This window comes from Meriones unguiculatus, chromosome 2 (genome assembly GCF_030254825.1).
Source record: "Meriones unguiculatus strain TT.TT164.6M chromosome 2, Bangor_MerUng_6.1, whole genome shotgun sequence".
Lineage (NCBI taxonomy): Eukaryota > Metazoa > Chordata > Mammalia > Rodentia > Muridae > Meriones > Meriones unguiculatus.
Window position 1 is genome coordinate 84,943,522 of NC_083350.1, and position 26,813 is coordinate 84,970,334.

The 26,813-nt window shown below is 41.3% G+C and overlaps 1 protein-coding gene across 2 annotated transcripts; it reads left to right on the forward strand.

The window, feature by feature from the left end:
• Dhfr (dihydrofolate reductase) lies at nt 1–26,483 on the forward strand. 2 transcript variants are annotated; one of them, XM_021634090.2, is made up of 6 exons: nt 1–251; nt 552–607; nt 2,734–2,839; nt 10,846–10,972; nt 12,577–12,692; nt 23,978–26,483. In XM_021634090.2, exons 1-6 carry the CDS (start codon nt 166–168, stop codon nt 24,054–24,056), a joined length of 570 nt encoding a protein of 189 aa, XP_021489765.1. In that variant the 5' UTR covers nt 1–165; the 3' UTR covers nt 24,057–26,483. The 2 variants fall into 2 exon arrangements, with proteins under 2 accessions (XP_021489765.1, XP_060233759.1); XM_060377776.1 differs by lacking the exon at nt 23,978–26,483 and adding an exon at nt 12,979–14,912.
• The last annotated feature ends 330 nt before the right edge of the window (nt 26,484–26,813 follow it).

The window sequence follows — 26,813 nt, forward strand, 5'->3', positions numbered from 1 at the left end:
GGGCCCCTGCCGCGCAAATAGGGGGCGGGGCGGGCTCGGCGGGGGCGGGGCTCGGCGGGGGCGGGGCCTCTGCCGCACAAGCTGTACGCTGGTCCCGGCGGCTGCAATTTCGCGCCAAAAGACTCCAGCGTGCGGGCTGCGGAGCAGGCGATCGCCGCCGCCGTCATGGTTCGGCCGCTGAACTGCATCGTCGCCGTGTCCCAGAATATGGGCATCGGCAAGAACGGAGACCTGCCCTGGCCTCCGCTCAGGTACTGGCTGGGCTGTGTTCGGGAAACCCTGGCGGCCCTGTGGAGTAGCGTCGGGCGCTTGGCAGAGACGCGCAGGCCGACTTAGGGGACGTGAGTGAGCCGTAGGCCCTGCTGAGGCCAAGCTGCCTGCGCCCGCGGTGATCCTCTGCCGTACCAGCCTTTGCCCAGAGGCGCCCTGGCCGGAGCGAAGTCCGGTCCCTGGGCGGCTCTGACTCGCCCCTCCACCCCCGGGTTTGCACTGGCCGTACTGGAGCCTGAGCACACATGACTGACGTAAACTCGGTGTTTCCTAACTTTCAGGAATGAGTTCAAGTACTTCCAAAGAATGACCACAACCACAACCTCCTCAGTGGAAGGTAAGTGGGGTTTTTAAGAAAGATTTCCAGTGTAGACGTGTAAGTGGGAGGTCTCCTGTGGGAATCTGGGATCTTTGTTTCTTGGCAACAATTTTTGTGCGATTCCCAAAGCTTATTAAACATTCTTTAAAAATACATATATTTGAAATTTTGTTATTAAGTTCATATGACTCGAGTATAATAGCAGAATCGGCAGCAAAATTCAGCGCTTTGAATAGAGATCAGAGCCGTGGTTAGAATGGTTGCTGGAAGATGTAAGACTTGAGTGAGTGGAGAGGAATGCAGGGGAGAAGAGGCTAAACAAATTTTAAAAGTGTGATTTGATGATACTCGGTCGGATTTCTGGAAGCAGGCAGGCATGGAGGGGTGAAGGCTACGGTCTTCAGTGGGGCAGTCTGAGTGACTGACTTGAAATAAAGGGATGGTGAGTGGTGTGCAATATTAATAAGGCAGTTTCCGGTTGCTTGTAAGAAGTTGGTGTAATTTCCCCCAACAGACCTGCTTGCTTAAGGTAGTAGGAAAGGAGTGACAGAGCTGACTCGGGATCAGAAATCAGCAGATGTAGGACATTAGTAGGTCACTGGTAGGCAAGTTAGCAGTCTCCATCCTAGCAGGACACTCTCACAAACCTAAATATCAAGACTGGGGAAATGGCTCAGTCAGTAAAGTTCTGAGGTCCTGAGTTCAAATCCCAGCACCCAAATAAAAAGCTGGACTCAGTTGCACACATCTGTAATACCAGCATTAGGGAGGCAGAGACAGAAAGATCCTTGGAGAGCGTTCTCTAGCCAAATTTGTGGGCTCCAGGGTCAATAAGAAACCTTCTCTCAAGAAAATAAGGTGAAGACACCCAACTTAACTGCCTGGCCTTGCCTGTGCATATGGGTACACAATATGCACAAAATAATAATAATAATTTTTTCAAGATGTTTTTATTTTTGTGCGTGTTGTGAGAATGCCTGTATACCTGTATGTACAAAATATGTGTGCCTGGTCCCCACAGAGGCCAGAGGAGGGTGTCAGCACCCTAGAGCTGGAGGAAAAAGCAGTTGGAAGCCTCTGGTTGTAGGTGGTGAGAATCACAAGTCCTCTACTGTGATTAACAACTAAACTGTCTTTCTAGCCACTCCAAATCATTTGTTTTAAAGAACTGTAAATATAACATGGTAATTGTTGCTGTTTCTTTGATCCAGATTCTAAAACTCAAGGCTTTTTCCCCAAGTAATGAAATAAAAGATGGAAGCTATATGTATAAAGTCTTCATACCAGGGCTTTTTAAAATGTATTTTTTATTCCTCAAAAGTTTTATATATTTATACAGAGTATGTTGATTGCCTCCATTTACCTTCTCACTCCTCCTTGTGCCACCTTACCCCTCCTGAATTCATGTTCTACTCGTTATTAATAACCCCTTGTATGACCATTGACTAGGCCATCAGCAATCTACAGTCAGCTCAGACAAAATCATGACCCCTCCTCTCAGCAGCCATCAGCTACCAATAGCTATCCAGTATGGGTGGGGCCTTAGGAGCCCCTCCTCCATGCTAGAATTATGGCTGGCTTGATGCTGTGCAGGTAATCAAAGCTGCTGTGAGTGAGTGCAGACATGCATCAGCCATGCCATGGCCAGAAGTCAGCCTTTCACATCTCAATTCCCCTTCTTTCAGCCCTTATGTTCTTCCAGAATGGTCCCTGACCTTCGAATATAGGCATAGATGATTTTGAATATAGGTACTGGGTATAAATAACCGAGAGTACAGTAGTTCCGGGTGGTAGATACATGTTCTGATTCTTTGATCTCACAAATTCTAAGAGTAGGAACTATTCTCCATTTTAGAGTTATAGAGAGAGCTGTTTAGTGGATGACAAATCCAGTCAACCTGAGCACATTGAACTGAAATAATGCATGTATGGATCTGATTAAAACATAAATAAAAGACATAAATTGGATAAACCAAAAGTGCCGTATTTAGTTAATGAGTACTAAGTCTGAATTTTGGGTAAAGCTCTTTGTTTTAATTTTTCTAAACTATACCCACTAGATGTCACTGTGATGTCATTGCCTGTGTGTGTCACTGAAAATATATGTGTGTTTTCAAAGATATCCTTTCTGCTTGATTTTATAGGTAAACAGAATCTGGTGATAATGGGTAGAAAAACCTGGTTCTCCATTCCTGAGAAGAATCGACCTTTAAAGGACAGAATTAATATAGTTCTCAGTAGAGAACTCAAGTAAGTGCTGAGTTCACCCCAAGAAAACTGTGATCTTTTTCCCAGAGCACAAATCAGTACATGATAGAAAGAGGAAGTATAAAAGCTGATGAGCATTTCTATCTGTTCTGTGTGTGTGTGTGTGTGTGTGTGTGTGCAGCCATGCATACAAAGTTGAACATTTCTCTTCCTTGTCCTCCCTAAGGATCTGTCCACTTCATTTTGTTGAGAAAGGGTCTCTCAGTGGATCCCGGGCTATTAGGCTAGGTTAGCTGACCAGTAAGATCCAAGACTCCTTCTGTGTCTGCTGGTCCACTGATGGCACTACAAGTGCATATTACCAAGCCAAGCTTGCTTTTTTAACCAGGTGCTGGGGATCAAACTCACACTTGGATCGATGATATTTACTGTTATTTCCCCAACCCCTAATAAATGACTCACTATCCAAACAAGTTGACACCATCAGAATTCACCCAACACCCTGGAGACTAGAGCCTTAATCTACCAACCTAGACCACTCAGCCATACTACCTAACTGAATATCATAATATCACAAAGAGGCAAGAGAAACTGAGGGGGCAGTTATTACCATGTGGCAACTTATCACCTTAAGAATTAGAAAAAACTGAAGCAGGGGCATCCTGGTAAGATGGCTCAGTGGTTAAGAGCACCGACTGTTCTTCCAGAGGTCCTGAGTTCAATTCCCAGCAACCACATGGTAACTCACAATCATCTATAAAGGCATCTGATGCCTTTTGGCATATAGGTATATATGTAGACAGAGCACTCATACACTTGAAAAAAAGAAAAGAATTAGAAAAAAAAATATGGTAACAATTCTGCAAGTTCCTTTAAACCATTATTTTATAGGCGTAGCCCTCACTTATATGATTGGTAATTTTGTTTCACAAAAAAGAAAAATACCTATATTTTGAGTTTCAGCAAATGTAAGTGGTTGTCCATTTTGTAGTCTACTATAAATACAATAAGTTACGAAGGGCATGCAGAGACGGACCATGGTCATGTACTCCATTACCTCCAGTTAACCACAACACCAGACATTCTGTGTTCTTTATACAGTGTCAGAGATAAAGTATTTCAAAATATTCAAATGGGCCAGGATTCTTCAGGAGAAGGGAGTGTCTGTAGTTGGCTCCTGCTAAGAATTTTTTGTCCTCCAAACTAACATTTGAATAGATAATTCCTTGCTGGTGACTGGAAATGTCTTAAGAGCCTGTGGTGTTTGGGACTAGAGAGATGGCTCAGGATATTGAATTACTTCAATACTTAATTCAAAGACTTAATTGAATTGAGTCTTCATTAAATTAATACATGTCACCGGAAATGATGCAACACCCTAGAGCACTGGGCACTACTTGGCTGAGCAGCAGTCAAGAATGTCACCCGTGTGCCTTATTCAAGATCCATCTGGAGAAGCAGATGCCGTAGAAGCTATAGTTGTGCGAGAGCTTCATTCTTTCTAGGAGATTGGCTTTCACAGTTCTGAAGTGCGGTGGGTAAAGCAAACTGTCAGGGACAGCAAGCTAAACTTTCAACCACATGTTGTTTCTGGGAAGTGGTTTGAACCAAAGTCCTCACAGATGTCATCAGATCTACAAGATGTAAATGAAAGGAAGTTAGAACAGCCCTGGGAGGGAGGGGAAACTCCCTCCATAGCTGCTAAGAGATGCTTATGTAGGCTTCTCCCACACCCTCCTGCAATGGCATAGATTAAAAGCTGGAAGAACATCCACAGACATTTGCACTGGCTGCCTCTGGTGACAGGAATATACAATGTGCCTCTTATGTGCTTCCATCTTCATGTTGCTTCCTGTCTTGGTTGCTAGGATATTCTGATGATCACTCTCCTTCAAAAAAAAATTCACATTCACAGGCTATATTGCCATTCCCAAGGACTTTTAATAACATTCTTGATACTACTCAAACTTATTATGGCCAGCTTCAGTTAAAATAAACATAAAGAAATCTCAGTTGGGGAAATACGAGGTTGAACCAGCATTTCTCCTCAAATGATGAGTCTAATTTCTTTATGACCCTCCTATGGTATATGTAATTGGGTTTTGTTGCTTTTCGTTTATTTATATATAACATCAAGTGGAGTCCTTTGGGTTTTTTTGTTTATTTGTTTGTTTGTTTTAAGGCTGAAAAATTTAAAGTCTTTATTATCAAACATGCTAAAGAAGTTGAAATATCAGTTAACAAAAGATTTTATTAGGGTTCTTTTTTTTTTTTTTTTTTTTGTCTCCAGCTTCTCCACTTGATTGTCACCTCATACACACATACACACACTCACACACATATTCAGAGCTGGGTCCAGGCACTGTTGGGATACTATATCACAGGACAGGCATTACACTTGGCAATCACTATCACTTACACAGGCTTTTACTGAAACATGGTTTTTAGCCTCTAACCCCGTTGCTTATAAAACAAAATCTCTGACTCGGGAGCCAGATGCTGGGGTGAAAACCTGTTAGCAGAGAGGAGGCAGAGAAAGCACCCAGCTGACCTTCCTACTCAATGATGCCCCAGAAGGAAAAAGACCCTTCTCCATGCTGTCTTAAATGCCCTTCAACTTAATTAATGTCCCTCCCTGTCAACTGATTGCTCCCTGTCTTCTGGTTGCTTGCTTTACCTCTTGACCTATAGTTGGCTTTATTTAGCTCTTGTTTACAAAGAGTTAAAGGTGTATGCTAGGGCTGAGCCACACCACGACAAGAAATAGGGTTATTTCCAGTTCTCAACCCTGGGATTCACGATGTGATCAAATATCCTGCAACATAACTCGGTATGAGGAAACACTGAGTCCTCAAGGTAACCGCAGAAGTCACTAAGGTATGGAAGGAAGTGCTTTTTGTAAAGCTTTCTAGGCAGTCAGGTTTTAACTTTAGTAGAACTGAAATTGGAATGATAGTGCCAGCTGACAGGTATGAAACAGTGGTAATGTGCCCCGAACCGTGGGACTTCAACACGGTTCCTAAAGTAGGGAGGATGGATGGAATGGGGGGAAGGGACGAGAAGCGGGAGAAATGAAGGCCAAGTCTGTTCGTCTGATCAGAATTATTAAATTCTTTAAATAATTATTAAATTATTAAATAAAAAATTATTAAAATTTTTTACCCAACTTATATAGGGAGAAGGCAGGAAAGGAGGAAGGAGATAGGAAGAGTGCTTTCATGGGTTAAATATTGCACCTGCAAGATACCGTAAGGTTGTTTTCTTAAGCTATCTCACGGATGCTCTAAAACTAACAGAAGGATGTCCTCACAGTCTGTCACCCATGATTTAGGGTCTTAGGTAACTCTTTCACTACATAGCTTTAGGTCTCCACTAAATGACCTTTGCTCACTACTTGGCTTTGGCTTCAGTAAATAGCTTTGTCTCCATTAACTAGCTTTGGCTCACTGTTTGACTTTGGCTTCAGTAAATAGCTTTGGCTCCTGGCAGTAATGGTTGCATGACTTTGGAGCACAACAGAAGTCACTATTTGTATACCTTAGAAGGATGCATTGATTTACTTGGGGGGAAGAAGCATTTGAAGTTTTTAGTCAGGCAGGACATAGCGCCTCACAATCACTTACAAGGCTTTGCCATGAAGCTCTTGAGATTAATGTCATGCTGGGCTATAGAACAAGAATATATCAAAAAATAATAATAATAAATATATATATATATATGAATCAATGCCTTTGGTATCCAAAACTTAAATGAAGTTTTGCATCAGTGCTATATCCTTGAGATTTTTATTGGGAGATCCCAATTGCCTCAATGATATAACATACTGCAAGTCGTCTCCATAAAAGCTATTCTAAGTTTCATGCTGTAGTAGTTGTTCATGATTCTTCTACCATATTCTTTCTAGTGATGACAGGTTTCCTTTTTTTTTTTTTTTTAAGATTTATTTATTTATTATTTATGTGGTAGTATGCCTGTATGCCAGAAGATCTAGATGGTTGATAAGCTACCATGTGGTTCTGGGAATTGAAGGACTTTTGGAAGAAGAGCCAGTGTCTTAACCTCTGAGCCATTTCTCCAGCCCCAGTTTTCCCTTCTTAAGACCTTTCCCTCTGATCCACACACATAGCCCATTAAGGCCTGGTTTACTGGAGCTCTCCTTCCTGCTCTGTCTCCAGGTAGCTTTGTGATTTAGGCAGGTCATGAGTAATGCTTGCATAACCTCAACTGTATTAGCTGCTAAATGAGATTAATAAGAACAGTCTTGGAATTATTTTTCAAGATTCATTGAGTTTTATATGTTGTTTCTGAACAAAAGGTACCAGTTATGGCTAGCATTTTTAAATGTCCCCAGAAAGCACCTGTGTAAAGAGCTTAATTACCAGCTGATGGACTGTTTGGGGGTGATTGGATTATGAGGGCTCAAACTGCTTTTATCAATGGATTGATAAGTTCACAGCGGCATGGATTTTAGGAGATGCTGTCTGGGGAAAATGGGTCATGTATATCATTGCTTTGGAAAGAAATCTTCATCCTGTCCACCTTGAAGTGAATTTCATTGCTCTACCACTTGTTTCCTGACATGGTTGCTTTTTACCTCAGACATAAAGCAATGGTGCTAGTGAACTATAGCACAAAGTAGTGGACCAAACTAAATCTCTCCAGCCTTAACTTGATATGTTTAAGTTTGTTGTCACAGTTAGAGAAAATAATACAACACAGTCCTTAGCAGATACTAGCTCCTACCCTGCCCCCACCTTACTGTCTTCTACTGGCTAGCTGGGGAGAAGCACAGTGTAAGGCCCGGGGTTTGTGCTCTAGCACTATAAAAATGAACAGTTGTAGTTGATTTTTCTTCATAGTGCATAAAGCTTTTACCTTTTAATGTTAATGGGTCACAGTGAACAAGCTTATGATCTCACTTTTCACCTTAGCAGATCACTTTTTTTCATTCCTTCAATGCTAAGACATAAATCTCTCCTACGTGAATCAATTCATAGCTCTCCTTTATTTGGGTGACTAGAGACTGCCCTGTTGTCCTCATTGGTATTTAACCTCACCTCAGGTTTTTTTTCTACCCTCAACTTTTTCTGAGTTTTCCTGGGTTCTTCACTGCATCCTATGCAATTTCTAAGAAAATCACCCGTTTCAGTGCTTTGGGGCATGTTTCTCCATCTGTTGACACTCAGCTAAGGAATCACATACTATCATTGCCTCACTATGGATTACCACCATATCTGGACCCAGATCCTCCATACACCTTCACATTCCGCTTTCATCCATTTTGGCCATCGCTGAGGTGTGGCCTTGGTACCATCTCATCCGCTTAAAGGACTGCTGGTTTTTAAACCTTTCTTTTATTGCCAGCCTAGAAGTAGAGAAAACTTCACGAAATAAGTGGTCTTTAGGTGTCCTAAAAACAGTCACCCTGGAGACACTAGTTTATATATTAGAAATGATAAAATATTATATATTTTCCCTACATGGTATATTAAGAACTAAGTTACTGTCTAGTAGATATGTGGGTGCTACTCAATATAGTACTTATACATTGTTTCTAAACGGAGTACCTACTTCAACACATTGTTTCTTTTAATCTACTTAAACACATTTCTCTTAATCCTCCGAATTCTCTGAGGGTGAGAAACACAGTATCAGTCATGTCCACACAGTTCTTGACAGAGTTTGTATAATTGCCCCCTATTCTTTCAAGTCCACACCAACCATTTATTTTGGGTTTTTTATTTCATTCTGTTTTGGCTTTTTAAGTAAACTAGTGGTTTATTCAAATTTCACCAGTTCTTCCATTGCTCTTGTTTTTTTTATTCTAGGGTCTAATTCAGTATTGCATATATGTTGTTTCTCTTTATTTTCTTCCAATCTATGACATAACTATTATTTAATTACAGTTAATTGAAGTACATTTTATTCTGAAAGCTTGCCTCGGGAGTTACTATGACCAAGAAAATGTTCTAAAATAAAGAGCCAGATTGACCCAAAGACAGAAGAGAGCTCTTCTTTAAATGAAGAACTGACTGTGATAACCCAGATAGGTCAGTTGTGTTTAAGACACCTGCCTATGTATAAGAATGTCAATCAACAGTTACTTGAAAGCCCCTGCAAAGTGCAAGGTACCAGGAAGACATCAGAGCTATGCTGCTTTGGGTCAGTCACAGAGGAGTAGAGGGAGTAAGTTTGTTCAGCCTTTAGACTAGTCAGGGTATAATAGCTAATCAAGTATGCAAAGGGTACTGGAAGGCACTCCATTTTCTTTCTATGGACCCCTTTTCTAATTGGATGTATAAACATTATTCATCTGTGAATACTGTAAATTAGAATGGATCCTGGAGAAGGTTTCAGGGGACAGCAGTAGAGAAAGAAGATTCTCTGAAGACCATTGAAGTTCTCTTACCCTTGAGCACTCTAGGCTAACACACTGACTTCGGAACTTCATTAGTGATTTGTTGTTTTTCCCCTATAAGTACTAGGGATCAAACCCAGGGCCTCAGAGCACACCAAACATTCTTGTAACTCTGGAAATCATATTGCTATGAGCTTTAGAGTTCCTGCTTTCAGACTGTATATCAGCTCCTTAGACACCATCTTCTGTTCTATTTCACAGCCATCCTAATTCAGCATTCTATTACTGAAACCACTGATAGACCATTCCAGTTATCATGGACCGTTTAACTAGATCATCTCCATGACTCTAAATCTTTATTTCTTCTGGTTCATATTCTGTCCTTGAACACTGTCATATCTAGTCTTCTCTCTGGGGTTACCCTGGTAACCTTTCATGATACCTCACCTCATTTAACTCACCTTGGCCTCCCTTGTTGATGTTTTTTGTGTTTTGTTTTCCCAGCATAAGTCCAAATGTATTCTTTGCTCTATCCTAATTCCCTTATAAAGAGTGAAAAAGTAGAACAGAAATCAGGAAGAAAAGGAGAATGCCACTAGGAAAATGAATAGTTCCCTTTAGTTCTTGATTAATCATTGTTACAACTACCAGTTCAAAGACAGTTATGTAAGTAATCCTTTTAAAAGCACCAGCTAAGAACTTGACATTGAATTAATCATTTTTGTTCTGCTTCGTATCACTACGAAAGCCTAGTTGTGTAAGTTTCTTCATTTATAAAGGGAATTGCAACTCCTCTCACCATCAAAAAAAAAAGAGACCTGAAATCTGAGCAAGTCAACATAAGCAGTGAGTTTACTTAATGTTTTCCTTTCTGAGTATTAGTTATGTAACTGGTGACAAGCTCATTTTTCAAATACTTTCTCTCCTTTCTGTACTGTTCAAAATATGCATGTTCTTCCCCACATACATTAACAGTCTGAGTGCTGCTTCAAATGTTTCTAGTCATTTGGATGATCTCTAATATTATTTAACCATGACAGTTTTCAAACTGACAGACTGCATAAACAGCTACATACCCCCACCTAGATTCTACCATTAATTTGCTGGGTTTTGTCACCATCAACATCCATCTGGTTGCTGTTGTTTGTCTGCACATTTCAAACTAGAGGGCAGAGTGAGCACATTTCCCCCAAACACTTCCCGTGTGTTGTTGGCTAGAAGCCATCTTGCTCTAGCATGTTGTGGTACATGTTTGTTGACAAAGATTTACACCTACATCACCTCCTGAGAGTCCCTCATTCTCCATCCTAGGCAATCTTCACAGCATCACAGCAGAGACAGCTACTGTTGAGCTTGCCTTCTGTTTACACCTACATAACCTCCTGAGAGTCCCTCATTCTCCATCCCAGGCAACCTTCACAGCATCACAGCAGAGACAGCTACTGTTGAGCTGCCTTCTGCTCTAGACACAGTGAGGTGCCACATACAGCTTTGTGTTAGTGTTTGCCAGCACCATTCAGGCACAAACTATAGAATGGATGTTGGACTTTGGCCATACATACATCCTAAGTATTTTGTGTTAAAAGAATTAGTTTTCATAGTTTGTATTGACTGCTTCCAGTCAGATTATTTGACTAGTGTGGACAAGCTTTTATAAAAACTATAATTTTTTTTTTTTTTTAAACTTCAGAGAACCGCCACAAGGAGCTCATTTTCTTGCTAAAAGTCTGGATGATGCTTTAAAACTTATTGAACAGCCAGAGTTAGCAAATATAGTAGACATGATTTGGATAGTCGGGGGCAGTTCTGTTTACAAGGTAAGTAGTTATTTGTAAATAGGTAAAAATGTCCTTCCCACCTTTCAGCCATAAGCTTTGGAAGCCATACTGTCCTTACTGTAGCTAGACAGGTATCAAGGTGAATTACATTGTCATACAAAATAAATACAAAGGTAAATGTAAAGTTTATCATCTATACTAGTCTGTTCTCTTTGAATTTGTTTTATTATAAAATCGTATTTCATTATGGTGTAGCGCATGTCATGTGCTTCAGTCATATTCACCCCTCCACTATTGACTTCATCTTCCCAAACACCCCTCCCTCAGTTCACCCAGTCCCAATGCCTTATTTTTAAATCTAATCCTGAAATATTCCCTATGTGTCCCTTTACCGAACACACACCCTGCTGTGGTGTGTAGCTGCACGCGCAGCTGCGGTTAGTCCTCGTTGGCTTTTCTGGCTTGGGATGCAGTGGGAACTAGTAGAGAACTTACTTGATTGCAGCAGTGATGATGACTGATTTGACATGAGCTGAAATACTTGAAGGAAATGTGTTCTGTGCTCACATTTGGAAGTTAGGAGCAACAACTTGAAATTGTATGTATGTATGAAATTTCTTTTCTTTATGTGCTTGAGGATTAATAGTTATTAATTCTCTCCTGATTCTGCACTTAGGAGTCATCCTTTCCATTAAAAATATAAGCTATTTTTTCCAAGGCAATTTAGTTGATAGAAATTTTCAAGATAACATTTTAGACACTGTTTAGAAAAGTCATTAACCAGAACAGGCTGAGCACTATTATTAGCAAGAGGCAAGATGATTGCCCTGCTTACAGAGGAATTGGAGCTTTTTAGGAAAGGTCAGGGCAGTGAAGGTGTACTGATGGGGCAGGAGACGCAGCTCGGCAGTTAAGAGCTCTTGCTGTCCAATCATGAGGACCACGAGTCAGATCCAAGCCCCTACGCAACAAGTGGTCATCCTGTAAACTTCTGCGGCTCCAGCTCTGAGTGACTCGGGAGCCTCTTCTGGCCTGCGCACTCACAAGCACACAAATAAGGTATGTAGAGAAGCGGTGTAGAGTGTTGCCATGATCCCAACAGTGACAGTCTCATTCAGCTGTACATACAGACGCAGAGTCATGGCTGGAAGAGCAGCTAGTAACGAGGGACAAGCCCCCAAAGGAGCGCAGCCTGACTGAGTGCTCACTTAAAAAGAATTTAAACGAGGCCAGCTTATTTTCCTAACTACTAGTTACGACCAGTGCTATTTGTAGGGATCCGGGGCCTTCCAGCAGAGGGTTTAGCAAGTGTGAGGGGGCTGGAGAGATAGCTCGGGGGTTAAGAGCACGTTTTCAGAGGACTTGGCTTCAGTTTGCAGCATTCACATTGGGTGCCTCACAATGGCCTGTAGCTCCTGCTCCTCTGTACTCACATGCACAAACCCACACAAAGATCTATAATATATACATTGTTTAAAATAATGTGAACAAATTTTTTCAAAATATTTTATATATAGTAAGTTTGAGCAATAGAAAACATGCATGTAATCCTTAGTATAAACTTAACTGAAAAAAGAATCTTCTAGTCTCCTTGTCTTTTAACACAGATTAAGGAAAGTGACACCTTGTATTTTGTTTTACAGGAAGCCATGAATCAGCCAGGCCATCTCAGACTCTTTGTGACACGGATCATGCAGGAATTTGAAAGTGACACATTTTTTCCAGAAATTGATTTGGGAAAATATAAACTTCTCCCAGAGTAAGTATAAAATTATTAATTAGTCAGGAGCACTTTAGGGACTAATTACAGAAAAACAAGGGATTATATATGTATGAAACTTAACATGTTACAACAGAACCCATAACTATTAGATAAAAGAAATTAATAATAAAAAGAGGAAAAAGTACAGAGAAGAATAACTTTTTTCAGACTTGAAGTGGCAATGTGTATATAGAAAAATACTTTTTTAAATGTTTTTATTTATTTGAAAGTTTCATACAGTGTCTTTGAACCATATTCATTCCCCTTCCCCACCTTCTTCCAGATCATGTCCTCTCTCTTTAAGAACAAAAATAAAAAGAATGTGGAGCCCAGTCTGCACTGGCTGAACCCTGGGACATGGGTCCTTCTCTGGAGAACGGTTGATGAAACACTATTGAAAAAAACTAACTTCCCTCTCCCAGAGCTACCAGTTGCTAAGAGCTCCTTGTTAAGGGTGGGATTTGTACTCACTTCCCACTCCCCATGCTAGGATTTTGTTTGTCTTGAGCTTGTGCAAGTCTTGTGCATACTGTCACAGTCATGTGAGGTAGATGTGTCCTATTGTATCTGGGAAACTCTGCTTGAAATCACCCACCACCTCTGGCTCTTAAAATCTTCCTACTCCCTTTTCTATGTACATCACTGAGACTTAAGGGAAGGAGTGTGTGTGATGTAGACATCACATTTAGGACTGAGTATTCCAAAGTCTCTTATTATCTACATGTTGACTATCTGTGGGTTTCTGTGTTGATTGCCATCAACTGCAGGAAGAAACTTCTCTGGTGAGAACTGAGCATCTATGAGTATAGCAATATGCTATGGAAAGACTTGTTTTTTTACTGTGTTAATTTAGCAGAATAATAGTAGCAGGTCTTCCCCTAGGGTTCATGATCTATGTAGCTTCAATTTTTGGCATCATTGACAGTGTCAGTTAGTGGTTCCATCTCACTGGTGAGTCAAGGAAAGAAGGAAGGGAGGGAGGGAGGCAGGAAAGAAAGAAAGAAAGAAAGAAAGAAAGAAAGAAAGGAAGGAAGGAAGGAAGGAAGGAAGGAAGGAAGGAAGGAAGGAAGGAAGGAAGAAAAGAAAGAAAGTTGAACAGTTGGTTACTTCCATAACATTCATGCCACCTTTGAACCAGTGGGCCTGTCTTGCAGGCAGGTTGTCATTGTAGCTCACAGAGTTCAAGGTCGGTAAAACTGATGCTTTCTGATACCATGTATATCACCTTCAAGCACTGTGAATGATAACCAACAGGAATGAAGTTTCTTTTTTTTTTTTAACCTTATTTTTTTTATTTTTCTCATTAGTTACATTTTGTTAATTCTGTATCCCAACTGTATCCCTCACTCCCTCCCCAATCCCACCCTCCCTCCCTCATCTCCTCCCTGCCCCTTTCCAAGTCCACTGATAGGGGAGGACCTCCTCCCCTTTCATATTACTCCCCTTTGTCAGGTATTTTCAGGACTGGCTACAAAGTCCTCCTCTGTGGCCTAACAGTACCGCTCCTCCCTTGGGAGGTGGGAAGGTCAAAGAGCCAGTCATTGAGTTCCTGTTAGAAATATTCCTTGTTCCCCTTACTATGGGAAACCAATTGATTACTGAGCTATCACGGGTCACATCCGAGCAGAGGTTCTAGGTTTTATCCTCTCATGGTCTTTGGTTGAGTGTCCATCTCAGAAAAGACCCTTTGCCCAGATATGTTTGGTCCTTGTGTAGCTCCTATCCTTTCCACATCAAACTCCCCTTCTTTCATATGATTCCCTGTACTCTGCTGAAGGTTTGGTTATGAGTCTTAGTATCTACTTTGGAGCACTGCTAGGTAGAGTCTTTCAGATGCTTTCTGCGGTAGACTCCTGTCATACGTTCAATGCATATCCCATTTGTCTTTCTAAATGAGGATAGATCATCATACCCCGTGTCCGCTTTCTTGATTATCTTCTTTAGTTGTATAGATTTTCATTATGTTTATCCTATCTTTTAGGTCTATATAAGCGAGTATATTCCGTGTTTGTCTTTCTCCTTCTGGGATACTTCACTCAGAATGATCTTTTCTAGATCCCACCATTTGCCTGCAAATTTCATTATTTCCTCCTTTTTGATTGCTGAGTAGTATTCCATTGTGTAAAGTACCACAATTTCTGTATCCATTCCTCCGTTGATGGACATCTGGGTTGTTTCCAGGTTCTGGCTATTACAAATAAAGCTGCTACAAACATGGTTGAGCAAATGTCCTTATTGTGTACTTGAGCAAATTTTGGGTATATGCCTAGCAGTGGTATAGCTGGGTCTTGAGGAAGTGCTATTCCTAATTGTCTGAGAAAGCGCCAGATTGACTTCCAAAGTGGTTGTACCAGTTTACATTCCCACCAGCAATGGAGGAGGGTTCCCCTTTCTCCACAACCTCTCCAACATGTGTTGTCATTTGTGTTTTTCATCTTGGCCATTCTGATGGGTGTAAGATGAAATCTCAGGGTCGTTTTCATTTGCATTTCCCTAATGGCTAATGACGTTGAGCATTTCTTTAAGTGTTTCTCTGCCATTCTATATTCCTCTACAGAGAATTCTCTGTTTAGCTCCATTCCCCATTTTTTAATTGGATTACTTGGTTTACTGCTTTTCAGCTTCTTTAGTTCTTTATATATACTGGATATTAGCCCTCTGTCAGATAAAGGGTTGGTGAAGATTCTTTCCCAATCTGTAGGCAGTCGTTTTGTTTTGATGACTGTGTCCTTTGCTTTACAGAAGCTTTTCAGTTTCATGAGGTCCCATTTATTGATTGTTGCTCTTAAAGCCTGTGCTGTTGGAGTTCTGTTCAGGAAGTTATCTCCTATGCCAATGAGTTCTAGGCTGTTCCCCACTTTTTCTTCTAACATGTTGATTCAGCGTATCTGGTTTTATGTTGAGGTCTTTGATCCACTTAGACTTTAGTTTTGTGCAGGGTGATAAATGTGGATCTATTTTCATTTTTCTGCATGTAGACATCCAATTAGACCAGCACCATCTGTTGAAGATGCTGTCTTTTTTCCATTGAATGGTTTTGGCTGCTTTGTCAAAAATTGAGTATTCATAGGTACGTGGGTTTATTTCTGGGTCTTCTATTTGGTTCCATTGATCCTCCTTTCTGTTTCTATGCCAATACCATGCAGTTTTTATTACTGTTGCTCTGTAGTACAGCTTGAGATCGGGAATGGAGATACCTCCAGATGATCTGTTGTTGTACAGGGTTGTTTTGGAGATTCTAGGTTTTTTTGTTTCTCCATATGAAGCTGAGAATCTTTTTTTCAAGGTCTGAAAAGAATTGAGTTGGTATTTTGATGGGAATTGCATTGAATCTGTAGATTGCTTTTGGCAGGATGGCCATTTTCACAATGTTAATCCTACCAATTCATGAGCATAGGAAATCTTTCCATCTTCTGAGATCTTCTTCAATTTCTTTCTTCAGAGACTTGACGTTTTTCTCAAACAGGTCTTTCACTTGCTTGGTTAGTGTCACCCCAAGGTACTTTATGTTATTAGTGGCTATTGTGAAGGGTGTTGTTTCCCTAATTTCTTTCTCAGCCCTTTTGTCTTTGGTATACAGGAGGGCTTCTGATTTTTTTTGAGTTGATTTTGTATCCAGCCACTTTGCTGAAGGTGTTTATCAGCTGAAGGAGTTCTCTGGTTGAATTTTTGGGGTCACTCATGTATACTATCATATTATCTGTGAATAGTGACACTTTGACCTCTTCCTTTCCAATTTGTATCCCCTTGATCTCCTTTAGTTGTCTTATTGCTCTGGCTAAGATTTCAAGTACTATGTTGAAGAGATATGGAGAGAGTGGGCAGCCTTGTCTTGTCCCTGATTTCAGTGGGATTGATTTAAGTTTCTCTCCATTGAGTTTGATGTTGGCTGTAGGCTTGCTGTATATTGCCTTTACTATGTTTAAGTATGTGCCTTGTATCCCTGATCAGGAATGAAGTTTCTAATTGAGTGTCAGCCAGATTTCTCCATGTTCTATGGCATAAGAATGTAGTGTCTTTTTTCACAAGATGTATGCTTTTTAATTTTATACTCAGGATCTTAACATAAACCACACAGATGAGTTACAGGGCTCTCCAGTTTTCTTGTCTTTAAGAAACTTTCTTCAGCTGGTGTTATGTTGCTGTTTCTTCTGAACTGAAACATTACCTAGAGGAAGGGAAAAAAAGGTTTCAGACTCAGGAAGTAAATTCTGTTTACAAGGGACAGGAAGCTCCTCAAGCTTAGGAGTAAGTAACAAGGCCCTCCCTCAAGGCCATGAGTGATGACAGCTGCTGGGGAGAAGAGACTGACCTACTGAGCTGCGTGCCAGCCCTGCAGGGCCTCCAGGGATGCATATGTTACATGCTGGCACCTACTAGTGTGCGCTTTTCATAGCTGCCTTTTAGTCATGTGACTGACTAAATACTCCTAAGTCACGCAAATAAGCTCACTAGTTCACTAAGCTAGACTTGTAGAACCATTCTTTGCCAGTGCCCTATCTGGAATAGAGGTTTGAGCTTTTAGAAAAATATTTTAATAGACTTGGAAACATTTGGACTTTAATGATTTTAGTGACATCTAACAGTCGTCGCTAGTTCATTCTAGGGGAATCGGGCCTGTCTTAGGCACTGTGAAAATTGTGCCTGCTGGTACTGCTGCTTACCCTGGAGACAACATCTTTAAACTGATTAAGGGAAGGGGTGCAAGTGATAAGCATGAAACAGTGGGCTTGGTGGATTCTGCAGTGTGAGGAATCCTCGCTACACTGAGGCATCTACACTGAGATCAAGATGTCAAGAGACAGCTACACAAGAGCAGGAAGGGTGGTCCGGAAACAGGAGTGTGGAGCCTGAGGCAAGAATGAAGTTGGCCTGTTCTCTGAGCCAGGAAGAAATAAGTCAGGTCAAGTGCTGGCTGAGAAGATTTTCAGGCAGGGACATTGTCCCAGCTGCTGTGGCTAGAGGGGAACCAGAGGGAGTCTGGATTTGGGTGAAGGATGATAGGTCATAGATTAAGGTGGCCACGGTGGTGAAAATGCAGAAGAAAGGCTACCCTTGTGATTCCAGCAGGAAGCTCCCTGGTTTAGTAACCTTGGAGCATTTTAGGTTAAAAGCATTTTAAACTATTAACTATCAAAAGTAAAAGACAAAGGTGATTGAAAATACTTTTAGAGCAGTTCTTACTTTTGTTTTCAGATAGTCTCAACTGTCTAGTAATTATCCTTTGAGTGTGAATTTGTTTTTTACACATCCCCTAAAGAAACATTAACAATTTAGTCTGGATAAATGGGTGGTCAAGTGTTAGAATAACAGTCTTGTTACTCTGTGGAATGACAGTCTTTGATCACATAAATTCTAAATTTAGTGATTTCCTTGGGCTCTTAATTCTAAATAAGCCGAAAATCACAAGAACCAATATCCTCAAAAGTGCAGGCTTTGCTTAGGCTCTTAACGTGATGGCTTAAACTCAAGTTGTGAATTCTCACATTATGTGAATATAAATCTCAGTTCTTCCTTCTCATTTCTTTTTTGCTGCTAGCCATAGAACAGAGTGCTATATAATCAGCTTCGTTTAAATACCTGCTTACTGGTTTTAATCAAAACTTTTCTCCAAGGCTCTGACCCTTGAGGATCCTTGACAACTTAAACGCCACTGTTCATCTCTGACTTTTAAAAAGCAAAACACCACCTTTGCTAACAGAGGCACATATCATGACATTCACCTGAGACTAAGTAGCTCAGGGTCATTCTCTGCTTACATTTATTCATATACGTCATCACAATTTCAGTTGATTATAAATGTGAAAGTATTTTTCTGGGCTCTCATTTCTTTTCCATTGATCTGTGTGTATCATTATGCTATTACTACATGGTCTTGTTTTGGTTTTGACTGGGTCTCGTGTAGTCCAGGCTGGAATTGAACTCACTAACTAGCCAAAGGTGACCACCTGCTTCCGTTTCTAAGGGGCTAGAATTATTTAGCTAGTTCTCTTGGCTTACTGCATATAGCCATCATGAATTCTAACTTGTAATCAGGTAGCATAAACCTTTCCACTTTGGTTTGGTCTGTTTCAGATTGCTTTTTACTGTTCTGGGTCCCTTGGATTTCCATATAAGTTTTAATCAGTATGCAAAGTTCTGATAGAAAGCAAGCTGGGATTCTCATTGATATTATATTCATAGAGCTCTCAGAAGAGAACTGTCTCTAAACAGTATGAAGTCCTAAACCTTGAGCATGTTGGAGTTTTTCACTTAAGTAGATGTTTACTTTCTTCTGGTAAGTAATGCTTTACAGCATTCAGTGTCTTGTTTCATTCCTTTTGATGTTATTGTTTTGTTTTCAGACTACTCATAGTAGTATAGAAAACTACAGATTACTTTATCTAAAGTCTGGTAACTTCAATAATTGGAGTTTAATAGTTGTATGTATTTGTTGATAGTTGTGTAACGTACTCATCTGGTACCCTGTAACTCTAAAGCTAGAATTAATAGTTATAGATGTTAGTACATTCTTAGCAGTAGTATAATGAAATAAAGATGAAAGTAAGAACTGTCCTATGTTTAGTGTCTTCTGCAGTTTTACTTCTGCAGTTTTAGTCAGATGTTTGTTATTTCTTTCTCTTGCGTAATTATCTGGTCCAGGACCTCCAGCAGGGTGAAGAGGAAATTAGAGCAAATATCTCACTTGTCTTGTTCATGGTCCCAGTAGGAAAGCATGTGACTATTACACTGAGGAAGATCCCTTTAATTTTTAGTTCATTAAGTGCTTTAGTTATGAAGGACTGTTGGATTTTGCCACATGGTTTTTCTGAACCATTTGACACTGTATATTACGTGATTCGTTTTCATATTAAACTAATCTTGCATATCCAAGGTCAATTTTACTTGGTAATTGTATGTGGTATTTTTTATTTGTTGGTAGAGGCGATTTGCTACCATTTTATTAAGTATTTTTGCATTTGTGTCCCTAAGAGACACTGATGTAGTATGACTGTGGATGTTCAGCTGTTGTTAGAGTCAGGCGGTGCTGACCCGCAGGGTGAGTTAGGGAGTGCTATCTCCTGCTTGCTTTGAAAGGCTGAGGAACGTGTGCTGGCTCTTTCCCATCACAGGAGTTTGTGGTGAGCAGACACAGACAGGACAAGACCATTGCTGTGATGTGGACATTCTAAATGACACTCCACACAAACAAAATACCTGCTCCATTGCGGCATTTGATAGCCACCTATTCTCTGACCTGCACTAACATCACAACAGCTCCTTAACACGGAGTAGAGGGGATTTCCAAGGGAGAGACCTTAAATAGGTCTGTCTTCCTTTAAGACTAGATAAAAGGAAACCTCTGGACAGTTAAGTGTCTACCCCTGTGTTAAAAAACGTCATGACCAAAAGCAACATAGGATAATAAGTTGAATTCATCTTCTGCTTCCAGGTAACAGTCCATGATGGAAAAAAGTCAGGGCTGGACATGGAGGCAGGAACTGATGCTGCTTACTGGCTTGCTTTCAGCCTGCTTTCTTATACACCACAGGACCTATCCATGAACACCACCACCTACAATGGGCTGGGTCTACTCATATCAATTATCACACAGACAGTCAAGCCAATTTGATGGGAACATTTCCTTGATTGACATCCCTCCTTCCCGATGCTCTGGCCTTGTGTTGAATTGACATAGAAAGTAGCCAGCCCAATCTCTGTCTACAAGATAGTAGAGATGCTCAATCCTGGACCTCTGACCTGCACTAACATCTGACTCTGAGCCTCTATACCCTGGAGAACTTCTCGTGCTCACCAGTATCCAGAAATGCGCTTTAATCATTCTCCACTCATCTTCATTGTCCCATCATTCCCCATTAAGTTTACATGCGTGTGTTTATTTACATGTGTGTTTAATTTATGTTTTTAAAAAATAAATGATCAAATCCATACCCCATTTCATCTTTTCTAATTCCTCTCCTATCCCCCACACAACTATTCCCTCACAACTTCATGTTTTGTTTTGCTTTGTTACCACACTGAGTCTACTTAGTGTAGCCACGATGTGCATGACTGGGGTCACCTGCCTCTCATGGGTGGCCTCTCAGAGGCCAAATCCCTGAAGGAAAATTACTCCTCCTCCATTGGCCATCAGTTGTCACTAGCTCCTCAGGTTGGGGTGGGGCTTCTTGGCTTCCTGTCCTACCCATGCTTAGATCTTGTACAGGTCTAGTACATGCAGTCAAGACAGTGAGCTCATATATGCAACAGCCCTCTTATGTCCAGAAACTAACTGTTGTTCTGTAACTGCCTCTGCCTCTTACAATCTTTCTAACCCCTCTGCCACAATGATCCCTGAACCTTGGAGTTAAGGGGTGTAAGATTGTGTGTGTGTGTGTGCGCGCGCGTGCGATGAATAGAGGTCAGAGGACAGCCTCGGGTGTCATCTTCAGAAAAACTGCCATCTTTGAGACTGGTCTCTTCTTGCCTGGAATTCACTCAGGAGGCTCTGGCCAGCAAACCCCAAGCACCTCCTGTCCACCTCCACAGCGCTGGAAACTCACCCGCGGCACAGTGCCTGTGGTTTGCTCTGTGGGTGAGTGAGTGCTCATCAGCACTCCTTTTGAGCACCTCTGTCTCCATTAGCTGCATCTATTTCTCTTAGGTTTATACAGGTTTCCATTCAAACAGTTGTTAACACCATACTTCTTAGTGTTTTGTGTTTTGGTTTGTTTTTTCTTCAATCACTACTGTACTGAAATAAAGATAAAAGCAAGGACTACTGTGAGTAGTGAATGAATTAGAAAATGGATGAAGTATTACATGCCCAGAGGCTAAGATCAGAAGTTCATGAATGAACTGGTGGTTTTACCATGCATCAGTCTCTTTTCCCTTAAGTCCTTGCCTGTGTGATTGTTCCTTTAGCAGCACCATGCCAGCCCATCCCATACAGCTCTGTTCTCATTGATCTTGCCTGGAACAAAATTTTCTGTCTCAAACGTCATGAGGCCTCAGCCAGACCAGCAGGCCCAAAAATTTTATAGCAGCAGTAATCTGTTTAATTAGCTCAGAAAAAAGGTTGGGGGAGTCTTTGGAAGCTAGGCTGACTTTAGAAAAGAGATGTTTAGTTCACAGTTCTGGAGCCTCAGAGCTGTGCTATAGCCTCAGCACGGCTGCTGGTGAAGAAGACCTCATAGCAGATGGCTCACATGAAAAGCAGTCCTGGAGGGAGCAATCACACGTGGAGTCAGGAGAGAGATTGGAGTCTCCTAGTCCCTTCTAGTCCCATTAACCTAGGCCCACTTAAAGGCCTCCACCTCCCACATCGGCACCAGGACCAGGCTTTTAACACACTACCTTAGACAAGCTCCCCCGACACCACCGCAGAGTTGGCAGAGTTCCAGAGCTAGGGCCCATGTCCTCCTCAAGGAACACCATGGGGTAGATTTTAGATGGTGGTGCGTTGTCTTCTGATCGGACTATCTCTAGACTTTTCACGCTGGTGGCATACTTGCCCAAATTCTCCGCTAGAGCCTGTTCTGCTGCTGCAGTACCCATTTTACTTCAGTTGCCATTTGTTTTCTTATGGAAAACTGTTTCGAGAATTCTGTTTGTCTTTGAGAGCTTCTACTGGATCATCTCTGGATTGCTATAGTCCTTTGTTATTCCAGAGCTGCTGTTTATGCTTCAAGATCCTAAATAGGAGGAAGTGTGGGTGGAGCCTAAGAATAGGTAGACCGCCAATTCCTGTGGTCCTTGAACTCTAGAGTACAAGTCCTGGCCTAAGAAGATGGTTTAGTTAAACGTACCTGCAATGCAAATGGTTGGCAGATAGAGTTTGGAAAATAGCTGTGGCTTCCAGTGGGTACACACAGGAACATGTAGACCACACGCACACAGTCCAAGTATAGTTCTCAGGAAGTGTTTGCTTGGGGTTAAGCTGGGGGAGGGGGATTCACAACTATAATCTCAGCACTCAGGAGCCTGCAAGTTCAGAGACAGCCTAAGTTACAGAATAAGATCCTGTCTCAAACCAAAAAAGTTTAGAATCGTGATTGTAGTTATTAACCATTACTTAAAAGACCAAAAGATAACAGAGGAAAAGAAGCTGAATTTAAAGACAGTTCAATTTTAGTTTCACAGCCTACTTGCCATTAATACCTTGGCTACTAAGCATATTCAGCAGGTCCCTTAACGGAATATATGAGTCTTGGCTTGAGAAAGAACCTCTCGGTGCTCTGCTTCCTCTTAGTGATTGACAGTCTTATGCTGAATTTACACACACAAAAAAAATGTGCAAATGTGAACTTTCTTGCCTCATTCTGAAAAGTTCATAATAGTTGAAAACTGGCCTAGGAAAATCAGTTTTAAAAGGCAGGAGTACTACAAACAGTGAACAGTGAGAGGCTAGAAAATGGTTGGCAACTAGAAGAGCTTCTTATTTTGACATGAATTTTTCCGTATTATAACTAGTGTCTGTTATTCTCATCAGTGCATTATGTATCACAAGACATTTTAAAGTTTTCTGAGGCATCCTTGCCAACAGTGGGTTTGGAGTAATACCTAACATAGAAGGAACTATTTGTGGAATACTTACCATGTCAAACATTGTACTCTGAAGAAGGCTTGATTGCCAGCCAAGCTGGCGTATACAGAGAACCAAGGATGAAAACAGCAGCTCCTGGCCCCCTCTGTTGTAACACTGGGTGAAGCCTGCACAATAGTGAGGCATCATCAACATTGGAGGGATGAGGGGATGCTCACTGGAAGGCTAGGTGGCCAGAGGGTCCACGCAGGGTGTAAGTGAGAGGTCAGGGATGGAGAGATCAGGTGTACTGCGGTTCTAGTGAAGCAGTCACGGAATGCCACATGTTGCCAGGTTAGGAAGCCATGCAGTAACCCACAGAAACCAGGCATACAACTTCAGTTTTTAGCAGCTACAGATAGTTTGTTTTTCTTTCCTTAGAAATGTAATTTCAACCATAACTTGCAAAAGATTCCTAAGAAATTGCCTAGTAGTTCATTGGTAGAGTGGAAAGATACAAGGAAATAGAAACTGGGGGTCATTTTTGAGGAAAAAATATGTATCAGAAATAAAGGAGAAGGTATGGGACTTTGTGTTTTCTAGCTTTACATAGTTTGTTGTTTTTCTTCTATTGCCATGTGCTGTGGATACGATGTTAGGAGGAGCCTGCCACTGTGAAGGCAGGAACCACAGTGTTTATGCCTAGGGTGAAGGTCGGGGGCCAATGCTGTGTTAACAGTGGACACTGAATCAAATCATGAATCTTTTCCATTTTCAGGTACCCGGGTGTCCTCTCTGAGATCCAAGAGGAAAGAGGCATCAAGTATAAATTTGAAGTGTATGAAAAAAAAGACTAACAGATGCTTTCTGCTTGGCTTCAAGTTCTACTGCTTTTCTCCTAAAATTATGTGTTTCATGAGTAATTATTTCTTTAGGGAAGGGTAGTTGGGAGGAAGTGTTTGTTCTGTGGCTCTGGAGGTGGAACCTATGGCCCTGTGAATGCTGGGCAGATGCTGTGCTGCTGAGCCATCCTCCCCAGCCCTATATAATTCCAAATATGTTTTCATTACCCGTCAATCGAACTAGGTTATATTAAATATGCTTTAAGAAATGTCGATTGCTGGAAAGGTCTCAATGCCCCTCCCATGAGGCCTCAAGTGGCTCCCCAGGAGATGCGTAAGGTAATGTGTATACAAGAGACCCCAAAGGCGGAGAGCTCCTGGGAGCATGAGCTGATACAGGCCTCAGAGAAAGGAGCCAGACAGATAAATCCAAAGGGTGGAAATAGGTTTTAAGCAGCAGAGCTGGAACTCAGACTTTAAAAGAAAATTAGATCAAAGTAGAGACTGAATTATTCTGTGCACATCACACTCTCAGCAAAGTTCTGTTCAAGCAGACAGAAAATCGGTATATTGAAAACTCCTTTGTGTTTCATAGAGATGGGAGCAGGTGGAAGATTATGTAAGGTCTGAAACATTTAAATTTTCTGTTTCTCATCTTCAGTGAGATTCCAAAGGATATTGCAGTGACAGAACAAGAATAGGCTGCTTTCTACAAAAAAAAAAAGTAATAGGCATAATAGCTACTGTTAAGAGCTCAGAGATAATAAATTGAGAATGAATATTACTTGAAATGAAAATTAATAAGTTAGAAACTAAACTTTACAAAAATGAGAATTAAAATGCCTTTCCTATCATCTCAGCAGGGTCAAAGAAAAAGTATTTTCTGCCCTGCCTTGTAAATTAATATATTTTTTTAAGAATATTTTTGTGTCTTTTACTTGACAATATCCTATGTGTTTACAGTGTGGATCATAGCAGATCCAAATCCCGCCCACTACTCCCTCTACCGCCTTCATATTTTCTTTCTCATTAACCCACTGGAATGGTGTAGGCCATCCACTGAGGTATGGGCAACCTGCTGGTGGCCACACCCGAGTGCGCATGCGAGCACACACACAGCAGCCTTTGGCTGCCAGTAGCTCTTCAGCTGTGGGTACAGCCTGTGAGCCTCTCTTCCTTCTGTGCTGGTTTGATCTGCAGAGACCATAGCTGCTGTGGGCTTGTGAGTGCAATGGCCATGTTCTGTTTAGAAGGCAGCACTCTGTGTACAGCACTCTTTACCATCCTTCAGACCTTACATTCTTTCCACCACTTCTTCCTCATTATTTCCTGAGCCTTAGACAGGGGTGTTGGTATGAAAATGCACTGTCTCTTGTTTTTCCACATTTTGATCAGTTATGACTCTTTGCTGACAGTTGGTTGCCACTATCACAGTCATGCCGCCATAGGGCTGGTAGAGTGACACTGTATCATGCAGGCCACCACTAGGTGAGTCTGTTAATGACTCTTCTCCACAGTGATATGCATAGCACCTTCTGGCACTGTGGAAGCTATCCAGTAATGAGGAAGTTTGCAAGTCAGTTCCAGACTGATTTCTCTATGTCTTGAAACCAAAATGTGTTATGCCATCAACAGTAGGGACCTCCCATCCAGCTATGGTGGGAAACCAAGAGCAATGGCATGGCTTCATTTAATAGCCATTGTCCGCCAGTATGTAGGGTACTTCCGTGCAGACTTTTTTCTTTGGTTATAATTACCTTACAAATCAGTGGCTTGCTTTGTTTTCTTACATATCTTTTGGTTAACCCATACCATAGATATAATCTTTTAAATGTAAGCTAATGGTCAATTTAAATTCACAATATTCTAGGTTTGAACCCAGAAATACTACCTGATGATCATGAACAAAGAGATGAACTCAAGGAGCCAGAAAGACAGCTGAGTTAGTAAAGCATGGAAATCCAAGTTTCTGTTGTATAGCAGATCCGTCTAAGATTAAAGCCTTCCGTCTTGGAAGGAAGCTGTTTTGACACAAGATGTTATAGAAGAGATTAAACAAGAGGATATTTTAAGGGGAGGTGACACCGTCCATCCTGCTGGGAAATTCCTTAAGCTCAGAAAGTATACAACTCAAAAGGCCTTAAGTTCTTAAAAGTGACCAGATATAGTAGACACTGAGGCAAGCTGAGCTGTCTAGAAGACCAGCTGAACCTCCTGGGAAAGATAGGCCAACAGAGCTGTCTGAAGAGGCTCAGGCCTACTGAACGACCTGGAAAGGACACTCCAGTCTGTTGAGCTGTTTGTTGGTTCTGTAATAAACTGCAGGTTTCAGATTTCATGAGCTGTCATCCGTGCTGGCATGGGCTTTTAGTGATAATGTCTTTGAGTCATTTCTGCTTCTGTAAGTAACGCCAATAAAACTCATTGGTTCACCAAGTTAAATTCCTTTGGGCTTCCATATCTGGGATTAGTAGACATTTGCTCATGTCTCTCCAGGAAGAGTGTTATGCAAAGATTTGGGTCCCTGGTGCTCATGTAAAGAGCCAACCAAGTACAGTGTCATATGTTTGTAACCCCAGCAATGCTACAGTAGGGAAGAGACTGGCAGTTTATTGGCAAGCCAGACTGACCCTATTAGTGAGTACCCAATAGAAGACAGCAGCGCACATTAGCCTGTGGTCTCCATATGCAAGCACACGCACAGACACCCAGATACTACATACATCACAAACTAAGAATCCAAAGGGAAGGTAACTGTTAGAGCATTTTCTT